At 38.9% G+C, this 21,362-nt stretch overlaps 4 protein-coding genes across 4 annotated transcripts; 1 reads left to right on the top strand and 3 right to left on the bottom strand.

Moving 5' to 3' along the window:
* Nucleotides 1-427: 427 nt before the first annotated feature.
* On the bottom strand, nt 428-1,732 carry MONOS_11120 (putative TLC domain; the record flags this gene model as incomplete). The annotated part of the gene is made up of 3 exons (XM_067863626.1): nt 428-1,219; nt 1,275-1,527; nt 1,584-1,732. 3 exons carry the CDS (start codon nt 1,730-1,732, stop codon nt 848-850), a joined length of 774 nt encoding a protein of 257 aa, XP_067726989.1. The 3' UTR covers nt 428-847.
* A 60-nt stretch (nt 1,733-1,792) lies between these two features.
* Nucleotides 1,793-9,468, top strand: MONOS_11121 (uncharacterized protein; the record flags this gene model as incomplete). The annotated part of the gene is made up of 8 exons (XM_067863627.1): nt 1,793-1,971; nt 2,081-2,228; nt 2,278-4,866; nt 5,014-5,371; nt 5,999-6,097; nt 6,159-6,284; nt 6,332-9,096; nt 9,185-9,468. 8 exons carry the CDS (start codon nt 1,793-1,795, stop codon nt 9,353-9,355), a joined length of 6,435 nt encoding a protein of 2,144 aa, XP_067726988.1. The 3' UTR covers nt 9,356-9,468.
* A 648-nt stretch (nt 9,469-10,116) lies between these two features.
* On the bottom strand, nt 10,117-16,241 carry MONOS_11122 (uncharacterized protein; the record flags this gene model as incomplete). Its single annotated transcript, XM_067863628.1, has 2 exons — nt 10,117-16,021; nt 16,219-16,241. The coding sequence occupies 2 exons, from the start codon at nt 16,239-16,241 to the stop codon at nt 10,117-10,119; spliced, it is 5,928 nt and encodes a 1,975-aa protein (XP_067726987.1).
* A 2,079-nt stretch (nt 16,242-18,320) lies between these two features.
* On the bottom strand, nt 18,321-20,017 carry MONOS_14884 (uncharacterized protein; the record flags this gene model as incomplete). Its single annotated transcript, XM_067867722.1, has 4 exons — nt 18,321-18,805; nt 18,939-19,003; nt 19,095-19,454; nt 19,686-20,017. The coding sequence occupies 4 exons, from the start codon at nt 20,015-20,017 to the stop codon at nt 18,321-18,323; spliced, it is 1,242 nt and encodes a 413-aa protein (XP_067726986.1).
* Between the last annotated feature and the right edge of the window lie 1,345 nt (nt 20,018-21,362).

The raw sequence follows: 21,362 nt of genomic DNA, 5'->3' as shown, positions 1-21,362 counted from the left end.
TTTTTAACATAAAAAAAAAAAAAATGTAATGATTTCAAAAATAATCATCCGTTTAAGATTGAAAATGTGAAATTCTGTATTGAATTGAAAGGTTGAAAATTTATATGTATTTTCCAAAAAACAGTTTCAAATTAGTAGTTTTTCAACAAAAAAATGATTTGAGACATTTGACTATTTCAATAATCCAAAATCTTTTTTGATGTTTTTCTCGGTATTTAATTGTGTACAATAGATAAAACTGGTTAAGTTGCATTATAAAAATTCCTCACTTGTGCTCAGGAGAAAAAAAAGACAACTATTCGAAAAAAAAAAAAGAAAAAATAGTGTGTGTATAAGTGAAAAAGAGAATGAGCAGGAGAAAATAACATTTTTTTTCACTCATAGAATTTGATACTTTCACGAGAAGAAAGAGAAACATGGAATATTGTTTATTATCCTTTTTAGCAATTTTGATTTATGTGGGAAAAAATCGAGTATTGAAAAAATTCAAACTAAAACTTGTGAAAAGGCTTCATAAATTAATTTTTATTCAAAGACTATCATTAAACACTGTGATAAGAAGAATTCTAACAAATGAAGAATAAGTTCTTAACAACTTTTCAAAATAGAAATATTGAAGTGAAAAAGTTCATTAAACTTTGGATTGGTAATATGATATTTTTCTTTTTATTTGCAAGCCTCATAATCACATCCTCTTTATAAGCCTTTCAATTCCTTCAAGATGACTTCAATACACTCTTTTCTTATAATTTGGATTTTTTGTAATTACCTTTTTCAATTGGAACAACTTTATTCCATTTGCGAATTTATTTAAGAAATTTGAAGAAATCATATTGAATTGATTGTTCTAATTCTGCTTTTTATGAGAGGACCGATACTTTCCAAGTCGATAAAAGAACGCTCTTATAATCGCAATGCACCATCCAAAATCAAGAATGTATAACATCCAATACGTTAACTGCCCAACAGCCACAGAAAACAATCCATGCACTTTGAGATCATAGATTTGACTCCGATAGAGCACAATATGGATCACAAGAAAGCTTGTCCAAAGAACTCGAAATGTGAAATACGTTATACACAAGATGGCACCATTAACGACATATGCTAAACTTTCTTCCATGTTATATTTTTTCATATACCATCTGATATGAAGAAAAGGAGTTGAGAATTCTGTAAGCAAAATTCCTGTAGTTTGAAGAGGTGCATATCCAGTAAACTTTGAAAGAAAATAATGATAAATATTTTTTTTTTTTGAAAAAATATTGACACACTATAAAGAATGTGGTGTACAGCAGACACACAAGATGGTGTAAAAGTATTGTTATTCCACCAGATTTTGGTGTAGTTAAAAATGGAAGGAACAAGAGAGTGTCTTCAATAAAATATCCAAGGCTCTGGGCCATTGCAACCTTTACTACACATGGAGATGGACCACAGCCTTCAATCCACATTTGTTTCCCGAAATTTTTTAAAATATAAAATGCCATGAGAGTTGCAACTATTGCATGAGTGGTTGCACTTGTACTAAAACAATACAATTAGAAAGAAAATTCCGTTTTCAAAGGACATAAAATACGTACTCTGCGACCCAGTTCATTTTATCAACATTATCAAGTTTTTGAAACGTTTTTATGTATTTTTTTGAAATCCAATAGCTTATCCCAATTATACATGAATAAAATATGAAAGCGAAAAACGTAACATAAAACAGATCGGTCTCAAATTCCATGTAAAAATTCTTTTGATACACCCACAATTTAGGTTTAACATTTTTTAAGTATTAATTTTGATGCATACTGGAGGGCCTACACTCAATAATTTCATTGACTGGATTGAGTCTTTGATTGTTATACCGCAAAATGTGGGCACTATTCCGGTTCAAAAAATAACAGAGATAGAAACAGGAATTTTAAATGAACAGCTTTCGTACATTGTTAGAAGCATTTTCGAAGATAATAAACCTTTTGAGTGTGAATTAATATTAATATTATACCTTTTTAAGTTTCATTTTTAAAAATTGTTTTTCGCAACTTGCAATTTATTTTGCTTTTAAAAAAATACTTTATTTGAAATGCAGACCATGGTTGAATGTTGCTGCGAATCAAGCTCCTGGATCTGATCGCTTAATTGCAATGCTTTCTCCATACTCTCGCTTTTTCCAACTTCTTCTCAAGTACAATCAGAGTCCGCTTCTTCGATTTCCATTTGATCTTAGCAATCAAAAGGTTTTCAAACTGATTTGTTTTTATTTTAACCTTGCTTATTATTTAAAAGAGGAACGCATGCGTTGAGGCATTGATAGCACCACTTGCACCACAATCTTTTCAGCAGTATTTATCAAACCAACAGTGCCCAGCAGATTTGACAAAGCCCGAAAACTGCGCCAAGCTTCAACGCATGCTGCAAACAATTCCAGGGTCAACAAATGTCTTGATGCTTCCTCCTTTGGATTTTTATATTGCGTCTTTTATGCGATATGTAAGTCGGATGTCTGAGACGGGACAATCTCGGGCTTCAGGCAGAAGAAGGCCTCTTACCAAGAAGACAATTCTGATGGACCTTCGAAACCCACAGCCATTTGTCCGAATTTCTCCGAAAAGCGACATGATGCTCGGAAAATCTCCAGCATACATTCTGTTTGTGGAATATCATGTATTTTTCATGCAGCGTAGCAACCATCAGCTGTCTGAAGGGCAGCGGCTTGTTCTTGGAGAGCTTATGACAAACGAAGTCGCTAAATTCCCTCCGCTTCCTGTGCAAAACCTATCGTTATCAACCTCTGGAACACTGGCTTCTTCAGGTTCTTCTTCCTCGTCGCTGATGTCGTCCGGCTCTGGCTCTTCGCTCAACTCTGCCTCTCTTTTTTCTTCGCATCCAGCGTTGCATTCAAGCTATGCTGGATACACACAACTGACATACCCTTCTTTTCTCCCTGCTGTCCAGACATTCGCAGGAACAGTCAATCGCACTCTCACTTCTCCTGCTCCTTCCTCAACTTCAACTTCTTCTTCAGCACAATCAACTTCATCACCATCTTCATCCTCACTTTTTCAGCCAACACTTCGCCTCTCATTTGCACCATCGACCAGCCTGACGTGCAACTACATCTTTTACTTCCTCTTCTTCTACTTCAACATGTACGTATCGCCCTTTGTTGACATCCTCCCCAGTCCCGACTCCCTCCTTCTGCTTCAGTTCTTCATCAACTACATCATGCTCGACGACACCTTCAAAGGCTGGGCCACGTCACCTGCTGCCACCATCGTCTTCGAGTGCTACTTTCTCTATTTGTACTACTCACTCCTGTTTGCAGTGTGCCGTGTAGTGCCGTCGATGCAGTACTCGCAGATGTACAAAGAGCGTCGTGATGCCTTCTACTCGTCAGACATCCGAGACAGACTTAGACTGCACCCAGAAATGTACATCTCCTCATACAACGCAAAGAAGGACCTCCCCTCGTTCCTCCCTGCCTTGTTTGACACGGCCCAAGCATGTGCCCAGTTCTCTTCGTATCAATTCAACCCACAAACAGCCACCAACACCACACAGCCTGTGTTCGATCGGTACAGTTCAGACGACTGCAGGCAGTACGAAGACAGCATCACAACGATGTTCGACCTGTGGATCACAATCATCGAGCCGTGGGCGCTTTTGCAGCGGATGCGGCTGACAGAGACAGAAAAGAAGCCGATTTTGGTGTCGCCTTCGATGTCTCCCTTTGCCTCGCCCACGACATATTTCTTGGCGCCTTCTCCGTCTTCTTCTGCGCAGCTGGAGAAGTTGGGTGTGAAGATGCCAGGATCAGCAGGGATGCTTGCCGCATCACCTTCAGCATCACCATTAGAATCAGCATCTGCTTCTTCTCTCTCTCCGTCTTCTTCTTCGCCTCAATTACAATCATCTCCATCAACATCCACTCTTTCTAACCTGTCTAACCAGAGCATCATTCCAGGATGTACACCATGGCTTGCTTTTATCTCTCACTACTACTTTCTCTATCGCGACATCTTCCCCATCTTTCTGAGTATTTCCACGCACATGCTGAAGTCGAAGTGCTACTTGTCTGCGGCTGTGCTGAAGGACGCATTTGCAATTGTTTTCTCCGTGATGCATCTGATCCGCGCAAACGAAGGCATTTTGAGGCGGGCAGCCGATATGATCCAGACAGCAATCAGAGAGCTGTGCATAAAAGAAGAGGCAGAAGTAGCAGAGGCAGAGGAGAGGAAGAGAGGATGGAGTGGAAGGAGAGGAGGAGGTATGGGGCAAGGGTTTGGATTTGGCTTTGGAGGATATGGAGGAGGAGGAGGAGGGCAGTTAATGCAACAGAGCTTCTATTATTCGCAACAGCAGCCACAAGGGATGAGATTGGGAGGCCAATCGATGGGGCACACATCGTCTTCCACAGCAGCTGCACTTGCTGCGCAGATCAACGCAGACAACATCCTCCGTGCTGTGGTGGACACAGCGAGAGATGGCGAGGAGCGGACGATGACGCTGCTGCTGATGTCGCATCTGGGGCGGCTCAGCTGCTATTCCATTCTGCTTGGGCAGAAGTCGCAGGAGGCAGAGCTGCTGAACTCGATGCGGACGGCGCTACTGTCGAGCATGTCGACTTCTTTGCTTTCAGATTCATCTTCTCTGTTGTATTCACAATCGTTGCCTTCTTCTTCTTATCCTTCTTCATTATCCACTTCATCGAATTCATCGGCTTCGTCTTCTTCTTCCTCATCATCTTCTCTTCGAAAATCCAATGCACTTCAATCTGTCAAACTTGGTGCTCTTCCGCTGACTGTTTCATATCAACCGTTACTTTCACCGCAATACGTGCAGCTTGCTAGTGACTTCATTCACTCTGTTCATATGGTTTGTAATTAATTCTAAATATTGTTTTTCTTTTTTAAATAAACGATTGTTTTTTTTTCTCAATGTCTATTCAAAACAAAATGTTATATTTTGTATTTCAACTTTCATTTCCATTTGAATATTACTCACATTTTATTAAATTAAAAGTGCGGAGACTTTTCACCCGAAGTGTCACGCTCATTGAGCCAGTTCACGTGCAGTCTCTTCAACATTGCAGACAACGTCAAAGACGTGCGCAGAAAAGACAAGAAAAAAGACGAGCCGAAAGGAGAGAAAGAAGACACAGATGACGACGACGATACAGATGATAACAGCAATTTCGCAGAGGACTCACGAAAATATCCTCCTTTTCAGAGGTTTGTGCTGCGTGTGCAGAAGTTCTGGAATGCGTTCATTGAAGAAGACGAAGTTCCTGCATCGCCAGAGGAGACAAAGGGACCCTATCAGAGAATGCCGTTTGCGCAACCACGCCAAATGACACTGTACGACCCTCCTCGTTCAGATGGTGTGCTTTTGGATGTTATTCATATGTGAAGCTTTTATTTAACTCTGATTTTCCTCTTTTATTATTATTATTATTATGACCTGTTAATTTTAAATTTATTTTTGAACAATGAATGATTTGTTCTTTTAGAATTCAGCTTATTGGTTAAAGCCAACAAATATGTTTGCCACAACTTAAACAACTTATTCCGAAAAGCATTCACTCCCATCGCCACAGCTTCAATACCCATTGTCTCCAATTTTGCGGGATTTTTATCTTCTGATCCATTCGATTTCCGATTTTTGACAAAAAGAGGGAATTTCATATTCCTTTTATTGCTATTAATTATCATTTTAAAAATGATGAAGTAATTTTAGTGAAAAGGCTTTAAAAGAAAAAATTTTGAACATTCCTCAAACATTCATTTCACTTTTAAATGTTGAATTTTATTTTGTCTAATGTTTTGAACAATTACACAAAAAATTGTGAAACATAGAGTCGTTGTCTTTTGAAAACTTGACCATAACAAAATATTGAATAACAAATGATCCAAAATGGAAGGATTAAAAGATAATAGAAGCCAAAAAGTACTCGAAACCAATCTGGCGACGAATTCTTGTCACTATATTTCGAATTTAACATTATTAGAGAATTCAACAAAGTCTTTTTCAAATTCTCTGATTCGATCGTTAGCTGCATCTGCGCCTGATTGTAACACATACAGTCAGCCTGCACGAACTGATATTGGTTAACCTCATTATTTTTATGCCTTTCATCCGAAAATTCACAAAAAATTGTTTATTTGTAGGAAATCAAACACGTTTGTATTCAGAATCTTCTTCTCCTTTTTCTTTGGGAAAAGACAATGAGAAAACTTGCTTGTGCGTTTCAAGCACAAAAGAATTTGCGATTAGATACCCTGAGCATACCGAAAGTATGCGGAAAGATTTTTATAATTATTATCTGAAATTTTTGTTTTAGAGAAAAACTTGAAAGATTTAGTGGACGCCCGAACAATTCCCGATATAACCATAACATCTTCGTTGGAAGGTCACGAGATCAAATACAATCTTTTGAAAGAAAAAACGATTGAAAGCGATACAATGCGCATGAACTTTGCAACTAACAAAATGAAACGTTCAGCAAGCCAAAGGGAAGCTTTTCAAGCTTCTCATAATTTTTCACATGAACACAATCACGCTGGAACTCCCAATAAAATTTCAAACAAATGCCACACGCTTGTTAATGACAAACAACTTCTGATAGAAAAAGATCGCTTGGTAGATATGACTTTGCTACAGTTATTGAACATTCTTGGTTCTGCACTAACAAAAATGAAAAGCAAGAAAGAATCAAGTGGAGAGGGAAATGCAGCAATCTATCGTAAAGAGAATACAATGAATACTGTGAACAAAGAATACAGACAAGAAGAAATCATTGAGTTCGATGCTGAAGCTGTTCAAGCACATTCGGAAATTCCTTCAAAAACGATTCGAATACCTTTTGAACAGTCCACCGTTTATGACGAAACAAACGCTATTAAACAATCTGCAGATGACTTTGCAACAACAACATCACCAATATCAGTCCAAACTTCAACATTTACTTCAACTGACTCTTCTGTTATTCATCAGCTTCCGCTGAAATCGTCATCCTATCCACAGCGTTCATGTTCCTCATTTGCTTCTTGTTCATCTTCAGATGCTTCACTTTCTTTTTCAGAATCTTCTCTGCTCGATCCGCTGCTTGAGCACAACATTGTCCATTGGAACAGAGCAGGCAAGAAGTTAGCGGGGCTTTCATCTGACTTTGATTTTGAGATTGATGGAGTCAAAGAGTCGAACTCGGCTGTTGGTGCACAGATGCTGATGACATCTCAGTGGAAGATGCAGGACGAGATGGAGAAAAGAAGGGAGAAAGAGGAGGCAGACACAGGAGAAGAGGAAGTCGAGGAAGATGTTGAAGAAGGAAGGAGAGGAGCAGAAGGTGATAATTATATCGATAAAAGAAACGACTCTAACATTTACGAGACAGAAGACAAAACGTCAGAAAAAAAGACGAGAAAGCAACGCCAATTTGAAAGAAGAAGGAGAATGATTCGGCATCAGATCAAAGAAGCAAAGGAATTTCATCGTATTTTTGGGATTTGGGTGCGCAAAGAAAAGATGCTGGACAAAGAGGAGGAAGAAGTGTGGCGCAGAACCGAAGAAAAGCTGAAAGAAAAGCTTGAAAGGAAAAATGCCGATTTTTTTAAGAAAGAAAATGGAACAAAAATGGAAGAAGGTGAAGAATATCATGTTTCAGAAGCACATAATTTTAGTGTGGAGAAACAAAAAGAAGTGGAAAAAGGGACAGATGTTCACTCAAATATCGTTGAATTAAATAAAAAGGGAAACGAAGCAAAGAAAAGCGAAAGAAGAGAAGAACTCGATTTCTTTGCGAACGAACGGTTTCAAACGATTGAAGAGCTGAAGACGTTGCTCAAAACGATAAGCGAAGATCAGATTGGCGAAGAGAAAATGATCGAGCTTTTAGATCGACTGAACCGAAAGCAAGAAAAATACGCACGCAAAGCCAAAGAACGGGAAATGACCCAACTGGAGCTGCTGATGCAGCAGAGGAACAGAGTCAAAGCAAAGAAAAAGGCACAAAACGAAAGGAAGATCAGAAAAGAAGAAGAAGAAGAAGAAGAAGCGCTGCAGAGTATTTCTGATGGTGAAAATAAGTCATCTTCAACACATTTTGCAGAGCCAGATAATTTCACTCAACTGGATGAAAAGTTTGTCATTCGAATTGACAGAATTCATCAACTTTCTGATGCAACTAGAACTTTCCCCTTATCCACAGCTGCGTCATCACCGTTGTTGCTTTCATCGCCATTGGAATCGCTGACAAAGTTGGATCGTAATAAAGACACTTCTGAATCATGCTCCTTAACCACTGCAACGTCATCTCATTGTCCATCCATTCATTCAGATCGTTGCTCTCCTCAAATTTCATTGCTTTCCTTTTCATCTTCACCATCTCCACTTCCCTCTCCCGCAAGCAGCAAGCTATCTCGTTCAGCTACTCATGAGGAACACTCCCCTGCTTTGCTTTCTTCCTCAGTCTCGAACGATTTACGGTCTCAGTATGAAGCTAATATTCAATTTGCTAATCCACTTTTCCCAACATCTACATCTCCAACTGCGTTTACAAACTCTAATTTTTTTCCAACTTCGTTTGTAAATTCAATTAAAAAATTTCAGTTGATGAACTTTCCATGCTCAAAGATCGATTTTGCTCCGTTGTTGATAACACATCCTTTTTCATCTGGAACATATGAAACGCAAATGCTGTCAGATTTCGAGAGTTCTTTTTCTGGATTGTTCTATGCAGGAATCGAGCAGCAAGAATGCGAGAGTGATTGTCACTATGTTTGGATTGAGAATGGAAACGAAAAAACATCTGGCAATGCAAAAGAGTTCTGTTCTACAGCAAGCACTTCTTCAATACCTCATAATGTTTCTGATGTGATTTTTGATCCATGTGAAAATGTGAATGAATTTTTTCAGAATTCTCCAGACTCTGCTTCATTCCATTTGCCTGAGCATCGAGTTAATCGCAAAACAAAAAAACTGAGGAACATTTTTGGGGAGCAGAAATTTCTGAAGAACCCTCCTCCATTTTTCGAAGTTCCACTTGATGTCCAACTGAAGCGAAGATACTCAATCACTCCAACAATTACGCCTTTTTCTTTTTCATGCGTATGTTTCAATAACAATTTTTTTGCTCTCTTTTATTTATTCCCCATTCCATCTGTTCTTTGTGTTTATTTGATCCCTGTCTCCTTAGAATAATATTTTCTGTTCGAAGCCATTTTTCTCATCTGCTCAACGATTATACCGCGAAAATCATTGCCGTTATTTTCACACAAACAAAGCCACATGGGCTTCAGTTCAATTTAAAATGACATCTGCACATACAAAGTATCCTTGGACTTTTGATAAACAGCTTCGGACCTAAAACTCCAATGCGATTAAAGTATTTTTTTCTTTGATGAGACTTTCACAAAAAGAACAATTAAAATTAAATTTTATCAAACAAAATACGATGTGAAAAATTCTGTGGAGGGTTTTGATTTGAATTAGATTGCATTTGTTCAATAAAATCAAAGTGACTGTTTTTTTTTTCACGAAACAAACATTTCCATTGAATTTAAAAGGATATGTGAAGATAAATATTCAATTTCAGATTATACAAAGTGTTATAGAATATATTTGAAACTTTCAAATTGTTCCCTTTGTCCAAGCTTTATTCAAAATTTATCTTTTGAAGTCAAAAATAATCTTCAAAGATCAGATGAACAAAATCCATCTATTTGAGAAGCAAATCATTTCCAACGTAAATGATAAATCCCAAATGGAAAAGCTTAATAAATGATAAAACAAGAATGAAATGGAAAATAAAGCAATCTTGTTAGGGAAAAATACAGGAAGATCCTTGAATTGTTCATTGACGAAAAAACGAGAAATTATTTTGTACAAAAATATACATGATAAAGACAACTTTTCGCAGCATAAATAGGAATGTTTCTTTTTGAAAAATTGAGCACGCAACTATCAAATACACATTGCCTCCAAAATAGAAACAGTTTCTTTTATTAATATCGAAATGAATAGATGTATTAACTGAAAATTGAACAATTAAACTTGTATCGAAAATTCAGTGAATTTGAAGGAAAAACAATTTTTTTGTTCAATCAATGCTTGATTCTCATTACACTTTTAGGTTTCATCGACCATTTGATCAACTACATCTATATTTTCGTGTTTTTGCTTCCTTTTCTTCTTCTTCTTTTTCTTTTGAACCTTTTCTTCCTGATTGATTATCTCGCAATCTTCAAATCGTCCATCAACAATCCCTTCCTCAGCGTTGTAAAAATCCGTTGAGGCTCCACTGCCACGCGCTTCAAACACTTCATTTAGGAGCACAGATGTTTTCGAATCTTTAGCAATCGGACCTTCATTTGCCATGGCTGCATCCGCAATTTCTCCCGAGCCCTCAAATGAAACGCTCGAATTATTCACAGCAAAATCTTTCATCTCATTTTGCTCATCCCCAAAGTCCGAAAAACCCAAATTAGTTTCCTTGCAAGACACGTGACTGTTCTCAACAAGTTTTTCTTTTTGAATTTCTTCTTCGCTCGATCGTCTAAATCTCTCTGATGTCGTCTTTATTTCGCTAAATTGCACTTTTCTATTCTCAATTTCTTCAATATCGTATGTTGCCTCCAAATCATTTTCTTTGCTTTCTAGATTTTCTTTTCTGCCTTTTCTTTTCTTTTCTTTCTTTTTCTTTTTCTTCAAATCTGTACCACCTCCATTAGAAAAACCCACCACTGCGTTGCCATCCTTCTGATCGACCAAAACTGGGAAAACTGTCTGGGCTTCGGCAAAGTTGCCCGAGCAAAATGCTGTTAAATTATCAGCCCGAACTCCATTTCTATTCATTATTTCGTCCGCTTTCAATAGCCGGCTTGACTCTTCTTCAATCAGCAACTGACTCTCACTTGTCACTCCTTCTTGGAGCTCACTCGGCATTTCAATAAACTCCAAGCCTCCCTCGTGCTCTTCTTCGTTTTTCTCCTCTTCAGAGTCTGCTGTTGTGCTCTTATTTCCGGTATCTGTTTCGCTCCATCGTTTTCCATTGGCAATCCCGTTTCTTCCGCGAATCCCACAAATTGCCACAAAAGTTAGAACCACAACAACAAGCACAACTGCAACAGCAATAAAAGCAATCAAGCTCCATTCAGTTTTCTTATTTTCTTTCGCCACCACTCCTTCGCTTGCGACTCCGTCACTCCTATTTTTCACAATACATAATTCTGTTGAAGATGGTGCATCTTTCTCGCCAAACAAAATCATCACAGATACCTCCGTCTCATCCGCAACCGTTGTTATCTTGTCTGAAGGAATCGTGCCTATCACTTCTGTTTCTGACACAAAACTGCTTTCCTCAAATTCATATGTCTCAACCAATTCTACATCCCCTGTGTTATACTCAAGCCTGAACGATAGATCACAAGGAAGAAGAAGTAAACCCTTGAATTTCAATTCAATGTTGCTTCCACTTTCATTCACAGAAACTTCTTCCAGTCTGGGAATGAACAAAGGAGATGCCCTTTCTCCTGCTATCCCTCTCAAATCACATCCATCATTCAAAATCCACATTGATGAGTCATCCTTCACTCCATCTCCACCTTTCAAGCTCGAAATGGTCAGTGAGGCAGAATCTGAACAAATAATATTCTGCCGAAGAGAAGGGTATTTTTCAATGAAAGGATTGTTATTTGCCAGCATTCCCATCTCGATTACAGTCTTTCCTCCTTTTATCGATATTCCTCCTTTCGATGAATTCTCTATTTTAATTTCAACCATCTGTAAATCGGAGTTTTCAGAATGGACAAGCGATCCATTCCATTCACATATTTCTTCAAATGCGTTATCATTCCCGCTTTCACTTTCTTTGGCAACCATTCCTGAAAATTGGCACAAGTTCATTGAAACATTCCTCAGTTCATTAACATCAATAATGCCTCCTTTGTCAGACAGAGAATTGCAGCTTTCACAAGAACAATTTGAAAGAACGATTTCAGCAGAAGATGAAGAAGCAGAGAGAACTGAAGCTCCTTCCGAATTCCTCGAGCAGTTCTTGAATGAGGTGCTTCCAATAGAAATTGTTCCTGAGGTTGAGCTGCTAATCCCAATGATACAGCCTTCTGACAGCTTCACTCCATCTGCACATGCTCCATTAAACACAACACCCCCACATTGCCCAAGCTCAAAAACACTTGCTATTGATTCAATCTTTTCCAGTTTCACATTCGTCAACGAAATCTCATCTCCACTCAACAGAAATGAAGGCTTCTTGAATGAAAGGAGTGACACTGAGCAGTTGTCAATGTGAAGAATTCCACTTTCAATGCTCAGCAATGATGAATTCAGAACAACAGCTTCAATACCATTTGACTCTCCAATTGAAGAAAAATCAACAAATGAAAGAGAAAGTTGTCCGTTTGCTTCATGAATGATTGAACTGCCTGAATACGAAAACAACTGACCAACGCTGAATTTCAATCTTTCAATCCTAACGTTTCCCGATGTCCTGATAAGACTGCCTTCATCATCACCAATTGTTGAGTTCAGATACACCAAGGCAACTGAAGGAGATTTTAATGAGCGAATGATCACATCACGAGCATCACATCCCCTATTGATTACCGATTCCTCTGAGATCAGTAGCTGTGAGTATGATGAAGGAATAATGTGCTGAACACCCGCATTCAATGAACGACAAGGTGCGTTAAACTCTCCACATTGCTTGTTATCTCCGTGATTGTTTGCAACTGAAGACACAAATATCGTCTCACTCTGGTATTTTACAACCCTCAGCAATAGATCTTCTTCTCCTTCAAACGAGTCAGTTGTGCAACCCCACACCGCAAGATCCTTCACAAATGGTGCTCTGAAATCCAAAAGGAATTGCTCTTCAACAATCTGTGTTTCAATTGAGTGGCATTGAACATACGCATCTCTTCCCTTCAATGCGGTGTTGTCTCTGAATGTGATATTCGACAGCACAAAATTCAGAGGCTGCTCGGCTGTCGAGGTGCATTCCAGAAACAGCCACCCGCCTCTTCCTGTGGTTGAGCAGAAGCACTCGGAAATCGTGCAAAACGAACAGTCAAAACTTCCTCCCTCGTTCAACACACAAAACATTCCTCCTCCCTTTCCACACCTCGTTCCCCCACATCCCTTCATCGTTGTGTTTCTAATAACAATTTTCAATGGCTTATCATCAATTTCGTTCCGAATGATGGAAATATCATCTGTTGTGTTCTGGGTGACTTCTTCAAACAAACTCCACTCAATGACAATATTTTGTTCAATTTCATTGTTTTCTCTTCTTGAACTCTTTGTTATGCTCAATCCGCTTGCTCCTTCCAGCTCAACATTCTTCATCGTCAGGTTTTTGATCCTCAAAATCGTTGCCGACAACACAGAAATAACATCCTGTGGAAAGCTCAACAATTGCATTGTCACTAATTCCAACACAACTGTCCCTCCTTCTGCCTTGATAAGCCCACAATGAGTCACTTCTTCTCTGTCATCTCCTTTCTTGGTGAATGAGCAGTCTTTCACAGTCAGCAATCCCTCGCTTGAGCCAACATGCATCAAAACATTCACTCCACTTGCGAAAGATGATGGAATCGCAAAGTTAATCAGTTCGAAATTGGTGATACCCTGAATCTTCATTGCTGCTCCTTCTGCTCCTTCAAGTGAAGAGTTACATTCCAAAGAGCAAATGCTGCTGCTATCCTTCGATTTTATTGAAGCTCCACTCACATCAACACTTTTCCGAAGATATCCTTTTCCAATAATGTTAATATAAATTTCATTTCCTTCGGCCAATCTCATTAACGAATAGTCAATTGACAAGCAAGGATAATCTGAGAATCCACAGGCACCCATATCTTTCCCTTCACCCCCAATAAATATCTCTGAGCCGAGTGAGAGCCAGAAATAAATCAGCGGAATGACATTTGTTGTGTCATTTCCATCAAAGCCTCTCAGGGAATTCAATGAAATATCAGACAGATTCTCAGTCACAAATGGAAGAGAAGTGTTTGTGATACTCTTCGTCAAATTCGATGATTCAACAAACACATCATTTCCATATTTCGCAACATTTGGCTTGTCTGCATCAAAAACAGGGGAAGAGATCACAAACGAAGAATCGTCATCAATCAACTTCAGTGCCATCCCTCCCCCAAACCCAATCTTCTCTTCTCCAGCTGGCGCTGTGCATTCTGTGAATGTGCACGAAACAATATTCATTTGAATGTTTCCTTTCAACTGGGCATTGATTGCTCCTCCTCTGTTTCCTTCACCCAGCACAGAACAACCATCAAAATCACATTCTTCAATATTTATTTCTCCATTTGAATTTTCATCATTGCTGTTGTCAATGCTCACGCAGCTTCCATTTCCAGCTGTCCTTTTGATTTCTGTGAAATTGCTGTTCGTCATGCTTAGCCAGGGAGTATTCATAAATTCAGCCTCTGTGCTGCTTCCTGACAAAGAGATCAATGGATTTCCACTCAAATTAATCGATGAAGCAGAGAATTTGTCGATTGTCAAAATTCCTGATTCACCAGACAAGAATAGAAATGAAATTTCTGATGAAGGATCTTGAAGAGTTAAAGAACATTGAGACAAAGTCAGTGATGAAGAAGACGAAATGAAAGTGGAATGTGATGAGAGAGAAGATGGAAGAGAGAAGATGAGCTTTGATAATTCTGTTTCAAAACTTGCTGTTGTCATTGCTGAGTTTAATGGTGAGCTGGCATCAGACACAGTCCAACCACTTTGATCATCATTTCCTCTGATCTCATGCTTCTGATTGGCAAAGGCCAATTCATCGTTCATCAAAATCATTCCATTCACAATAATTTTCTTTGTTCCTGTAAGCCTTGTGAGAGAGTGCTTCATTGTCAAACAAGGGAATTTGACTATTCCACAATTTGAATGGTCAGATGCCTCTACGTTGCTCACATGTATTTCTTCTGGGGTTGGAAGGAGATAGATGCAAAGAGGGATTGCCACACTCGTATTTCCATTGTCATATCCTCGCACTTTGTCAACAGAATCTGATGATGAGGTTACACATGCAATTTTTCTTGAAGTTGCAGTTTCTTCCAGATTGGGCGATAAGACGAAGATGTCTCTTCCCCATTTGGCCGTGTTTGTGCCAAAGGAAGAAGAAATCAAGAAATCTGGATTTTCATTCAATAATCGAAGAAGGATTCCTCCCCCAAGACCATTGGATGACGAACAAAAGCAGCCATCAAAAGCCCCGTCTTTCACCTTCACTTCATTCTCATTCCCTGCACACAGCATCATCGAGCCTCCATCAGCTGATGTTGTGCTTCCACATCCTTCAAATGTGCATAAATTCAGATCGATATTCGCCTTGTCATTCGAAAACGACATCACTGCTGCTCCGCTTGTTGTCCTTTCAATTCCATCAAAGGAACATACTAAAAGTGTCAAGGAAATCTCATTTGTCAAAGAAAGCGAAAACAACGAAACAATGGATACAGTTTTTGCCCAGTTCACATTTTCCATCTGAAACACTCCATTCTGGACATTTATCAGTTCAGTGAAAAAAGCTGTTTCTGTTGATTGTTCGCTCCCAAAAGATATATTCAATCTTCTTATTGATATTTCCCCTGCTCCACTTATCTCAAACAGCCTTGACCCACGGTTATTCGGATGAGACGAGTCATGCACAAGAACAAAGTCTCTGGGAGTCAATGTGCCTGCCGAGACAGAAAAAAGAGATAACCCAGATGCATCTAATTTTGTTCGGATTGTTGTGCTCAAATCGCTTTGACCGTAAATTGCATAAGTGTTAATTCCACAGTCCACATTTTTGGTTTCGATTATTGTTCCACTGAATATCTCGATATCAGTTACAATGCCTGGAATTAGCTGAGTAAGACAACGGCTGATCGTGCTGCATGCATGAGATTCATCCAGCCCACATGCATATGTGTCTTTAGCATTAGGTTGTGTTTCAGTCGAAGAAACAAATCTCACATTTCCAAAATCTTTGCGAAGCCATTCACTATGATCAACATTTGAGTAAAAATTAGTACAAACTCTGTTTGTTGTTTGACTGGTTGAATAGCAGGTGGAATCAATGTTATTTGACGTAGAGCCTTGCAGAGATAAAACATGTCCCAGCTTTCCACATGTGTTGTTGTGAAAGAAGCAATATAAAAACAAAATACCCATATTACATGAATTAATTTCTATGCACACAGCTCCTCCCCAACACATTGCATAGCAATGACTGAATAAACAATTTGAAATGGAAACTTTATCCGAAGGAACCCAATGAATAATTGCTCCTCCAGCCCCATCTACAGTACTATTGCATCGGCAGTTATCGAAAAATGAATTAACAACGCCCACTTTCTGTCTTTCTGTTTTTGTTTGATAAAAATATATAGCTCCTCCATCATCAGCAGAAGAACCATTTTGAAAAAGACAATCATCGACAAGTGGTTGGGTATTAACATTATCGAAGATTATTCCTGCACCTCCAAATCCATTGGTTGCCGCAGCTGAACATTGAATAAATGAAGAATGGAGCACAATGGATTCAGCGATTCTTTGAGCACATATTCCTCCACCATTTGTTGACGAAGCATTACATCTTGTGAATGAAGAATTTTCAACAATCAGAATGGCTTTTTCATTGTCATGCACATAAAGAGCACCTCCTTGTGGCGCTGTGCAATCTTCCCATTCACACAACGAAAAGAATTGACTTGCTGTTGTGTCTATTCGTTGTTTTCTTTCAAGTTCATTCGCCTCTCTTTTCCCAAAGTGTGAAGAAATATTTTTGCAAACAAACTCTTGTGAAGAAAAAGCTCCACTTGAAATCCCTCCTTCAAAGATATTCACACAAGAATAAATGAGGCAGTTCTCCATCGAACTTCGAAAACACGAATGCTCCATCAGATAATCACTGCTTTTGAATGGCTTCACAGAAATGTTCCTGAAGGCGCAGTCATTGATCTGTTCGTTTTTGCTCTTTCCTGAAACAAGAAAATAGTCCGAAGATGAGACAGCCAAATCTGCCATGATGCAATTTCTCAAAATGGCTGAATTGGAACCATCAGATGAAAATACGAGACTGGAAGGGTTCAAATTCTTTTGGGGGATCAAAGTCATGTTTGTGAGGCAGATTGACCCACTTTGTAAATGAAACGGAGATGCAGATTTTTGGCGTGAAATGCAGGAATCCATCATTATGCTTGATTTGCCTGTAATAAGAACAAATGGCGAGGAAGAATATTCAAGTGCCACGTTTTTCAGTCCAACCGAAGAATTGAAAAATCCAAAAAATGTATTTATTGATGAAGATGCTCCGTTCTGCCACCTTTTTCCCCAAAGAGAGATATCTGGATTAAGTTCATTAGCTTTTGTGCTTTTTTCAAGAAAATGTTCGTCTTTTGTTCTGTTCCCATTCAAACAGGCTTGGAAATATTGAAAGCGAGAATCCGCGCTTGCTTCTTGGTTTTCAAGTGAAGAAGTCTGCGTGACACATTGCCCTTCAAAAATATTGGCAAAGAGCAACCACGAAAAAAGAAGCCAATGCACGATCATCCAGAATAAAACAAATAATTGAGAGCAAATAAAAAGTATTTTTCAGTTGATCAAAATGGATTTATCTTTTTTTCTGTTCACTTTTCGAGGCTTTGAAGCCTGTGTTGTTGATCACGTCAATGACACAAAAAGAAGGAGTGTTTTCAATAACAAACAAAAAAACTAAAGAATTGATGTCTTTTCTTCAAGCCTGGTACCAGTTGGTTCATTTCATCCTTCATGTTTGAGTTTGCTCAATATTTTAGAGATTTGGTCTCACTTTGAAAAAAAATGCGTTTGAGATTTTTTGATGAAGAATTGAAGTTCAATTTTCGAAATGAAAAGTTATAATTTATATGTTTTTTTTGGTTGTTTTTTCTTGAATTTTCAAAGAAAAACACAAAAATTGAAAGTCATGAAAGAAATGAGAAGAAAAATAAAAAAGCCTAATTATTATATTTTAAATTGTGATTATTTGCAATTCACTCAAGATCCAAAGACATGAAAACAAAAATGTCGTAAATGAAAAACGAGATAAATGTAAATTATTGTTGAAAAATCTCGTTCTCAACTCTTCCTTTTGGTGACTTTCTGTTTTCATTTACAACAAAAACACAAGCACACAACTGCTTGGTGCATTACAGATTGCTATACCAATCATTTTTGCAACTTTTCCATCAAACAATACAATATTTTATATTTTTCCAACAAGCATGAAAGAGAAAAGAAAAGAAAGAAAGAAAAAAAAAAAAGAATAGAAAATAAGCAGCTTATTTTGCAGACTTCTTCCCCACAATCCTCGGGGAAGGCTTGTAGACAGAAGACGGCGGAGTTTCGCTGAACACAGCCGGCTCTCCTCTCTCGTCGCTGCGGCTGCGAGAACTCGAATGCGATGGGCGATACGACGATGACGGCGAAGAATAAGAAGGAGACTTGTAGCGGGGCGTCTGGTAGCTCGAGTGGGAGTTTGGCTTGAGATAGTATCCGTTCGTGTCCTTTGTGGGCGAAGGGGAGGAGTAGGGGCTGCTCGACAGGTACGACGAGGACGAAGGAGAAGGAGAAGGAGAAGAAGGAGAGCGAGAAGAAGAATAAGAAGAAGGCGATGAGTAGAGAGAGGCAGAAGGCTGAGTGGGGAAGAAAGAGGAGGCATCGCGTGCTGATGAGCGGGTGGGGCGGCTGGTATCGCGGTAGCCGAAGCGGCGGAAATCAGTCACGTCTCTGCTGTTTGTGTGCTCGTCCTTCAGCTGCGATGGAACTTTTAGTCATAAAATGAATGGAAAAGAATATTGTTTGCAAAAAAGGAAAACAAAGAAAAGTGAGATTGATACAGAAAAATTACAAAAATAAAATAAAATAAACTTTTCAATAAACATTTCTGTAAGGCACACTTTTATCAGCACATTTCCCCACAAAGTCGACATTCACCCTGTTTTTCAATGCCTGGCATCTGGAACTGTATTTTTTTAAATAATGAAAAAGAATAGAAATGGAACATGAATATGATGATAATAATAATAACAACAAAAAGAAGAAGCATCTCAAACGTGTAGTCTGCTCCGTCGCATCCGCAGAAAGTCTGTCCAGTTGGATTTGTGTTGAGCACAACTGCATCTGCATCGCCTTCGCCTGTGTCTCTTCTTCTCTGCCGCTCTTCCTTCTCTTCTCTCTTTTCCCTCTCTTCCCTCGCCCTCCTCTCTCTCCTCTCCTTCTCGCTCGCCTTCTCCTTCTCCCTCTCCATCGCCTCCTTCTCTGCCATCACCTCCTCTTCGCCTTCGATCACCAGCTTCCCTTTCATCAGCGCCTTCATCTCTTTCTCTCCGAGTGTCACATCGTCCTCACACACATCTGGCGCGTACCCGCACACCCCTTCAATGCTGCTGTTCCAACACGCCCCGTCTGGCTTTCTGCAGATGGTTGCGGAGAAATCAATAGACAAGTTAAAGATAAAAGAAAGAAAGAAAAGAAAGAAAAGGAAGAAAAAATTGACAGAAATATTCAAAGCCCAATCACAGAAAAATGAAGTCATATTAATAAATGTGCATATAAAAATAAAGAGAAGAGTCAATGAAGAATCAAATAAAGAAATCAATAAGAAAAACATAAAAGCAATAAAAGATGTAGCAAAAGAGACAAACATGCACATTTCTCCTGGTCTGCAGTCAATATCATACGCACAGCTGATCTTCTTCTGTGTCTTTGATCCCAACGAAGAAGAAGAATAAGAAGGAGAGGCAGAAGAAGACGAAGCGAGGGAAGAAAGCGCAGTGGAAGGCAGCGAATAAGGCGAAGGCGCTGCGAAAAGCGGCTGCTGCACATTGAACTGCTGATTGCGCAGGGCAAACGAAGAGAACGAGGCTGTTTGTGGAGTCATTGAAGGAACAGCAGACACATCTGACAGTTTTGGTGGTTGAGAAGAAGGAGAAGGAGAAGAAGGAGAAGAAGCAGAGAGAGGGAAGTTCTGTTCCATTCCCAGTGTCTGATGGAAGCCAGAGGAAGAGGAAGAGCGAAGAGGGTCAGTTGACTTCACCACTTTCTCTGAGTGTGTGTTGGCTGTTGATTTGTGGGTGGAGAAAGAAGGAGGAACAGAAGAAAAGAGCTTGGAAGGAGAAGAGAAGGAAGAAGCAGTTAATGAAGGAGAAGGAGAAGGAGAAGGAGAAGGAGAAGGAGAAGAGGATGATGAGGATGAAGGCTGTTCATAGAAAGGCGTGGAAAAGTGGGAAGGCGGAGAAAAAGGAGTGTAGAAGGAGGAAGGCGTTGATGGGTCTATTGGTGTTGATGTAGAGAAAGAAGGGATGAAAGAAGAAGACGATGAAGTTGTAGAAGAAATGGAAGATGAAGTTGATTAAGCTAGTGCCGAACGATCAGAATGCAACACAATGACTGCTTTCGCAAATTAAATGCTTGTTGTGGCAGAGCAGAAGAAAGAATGAAAGAACGAAAGTAGAAAGAGAATCTGAGAGAAAAAAGAAATGAAATGAGTTCGACGATGCACTATTGATGAGATGAACGACAAATGTGAACAAGACCCATCAGAAGAAAATGCAGGCATGATGAACAGATTTGAATTTCATAACAGACAACTGCAGCAACAGACAGTAGTTTCATTCCATGTTGCAATATGAGAATTTGATAGCAATTCAAACAACATTTTCTCATATACGAAGATGATGTTCTTTTCATCAGCCAAGCATTAAATATAGTCAATGAAGAGATCGAAGGAGAAGGAGAAGGAGAAGGAGAAGAAACCACATAATTCGCAAAAATGCTGCTTGAAATGGATTGTCACCAGGAATGACGCTCAACATAAAAAATGCTGTTTGCTGGAATGGGAAAATGATTTAAAAAATACATAAAAATAATTAGTTTTGCATTGATTATAAAAATCCCTCAAAAGAACACATGCACCCTCCCTATTGCAAAAGTAGAAGATTGCCCAGTCACTGATGCTGCCAATCTCCTTTTCCATTGTTTCCCTGTGCTCCTTTCTCCATCATCGTTTTTTCTCCTTAAATATCCTTCTTTCTATGTTTTCATCCATTTATTCCCTGAAAAAATATCTCCGAATTCTATTCTTTCCAATGACTGTCCAATTGTTGCCATTCCTTTTCGCTCTCATCAAAATGCTTTTAGAGCAAATTTTTTTTCTTCACCTCTCCAAAATGAATACAAAATTCTTGCAATTCCCATCTGCTGATTGAATCTCGCCATCCAGCTCTCTTCTGATATTTTCCTCAGTAAAGCAAATGAATGGCCATTTATATTATTTATCAGATTCTTGCACTCTGAGAAGGCCATAGATGGAAATATCTTTA

The sequence above is a fragment of the Monocercomonoides exilis genome, assembly GCF_001643675.1.
Source record: "Monocercomonoides exilis strain PA203 chromosome Unknown scaffold24-1337568, whole genome shotgun sequence".
NCBI lineage: Eukaryota > Preaxostyla > Oxymonadida > Polymastigidae > Monocercomonoides > Monocercomonoides exilis.
The sequence above is the reverse complement of the archived record's forward strand: the minus strand, read 5'-3'. Positions and strand labels throughout refer to the sequence as shown.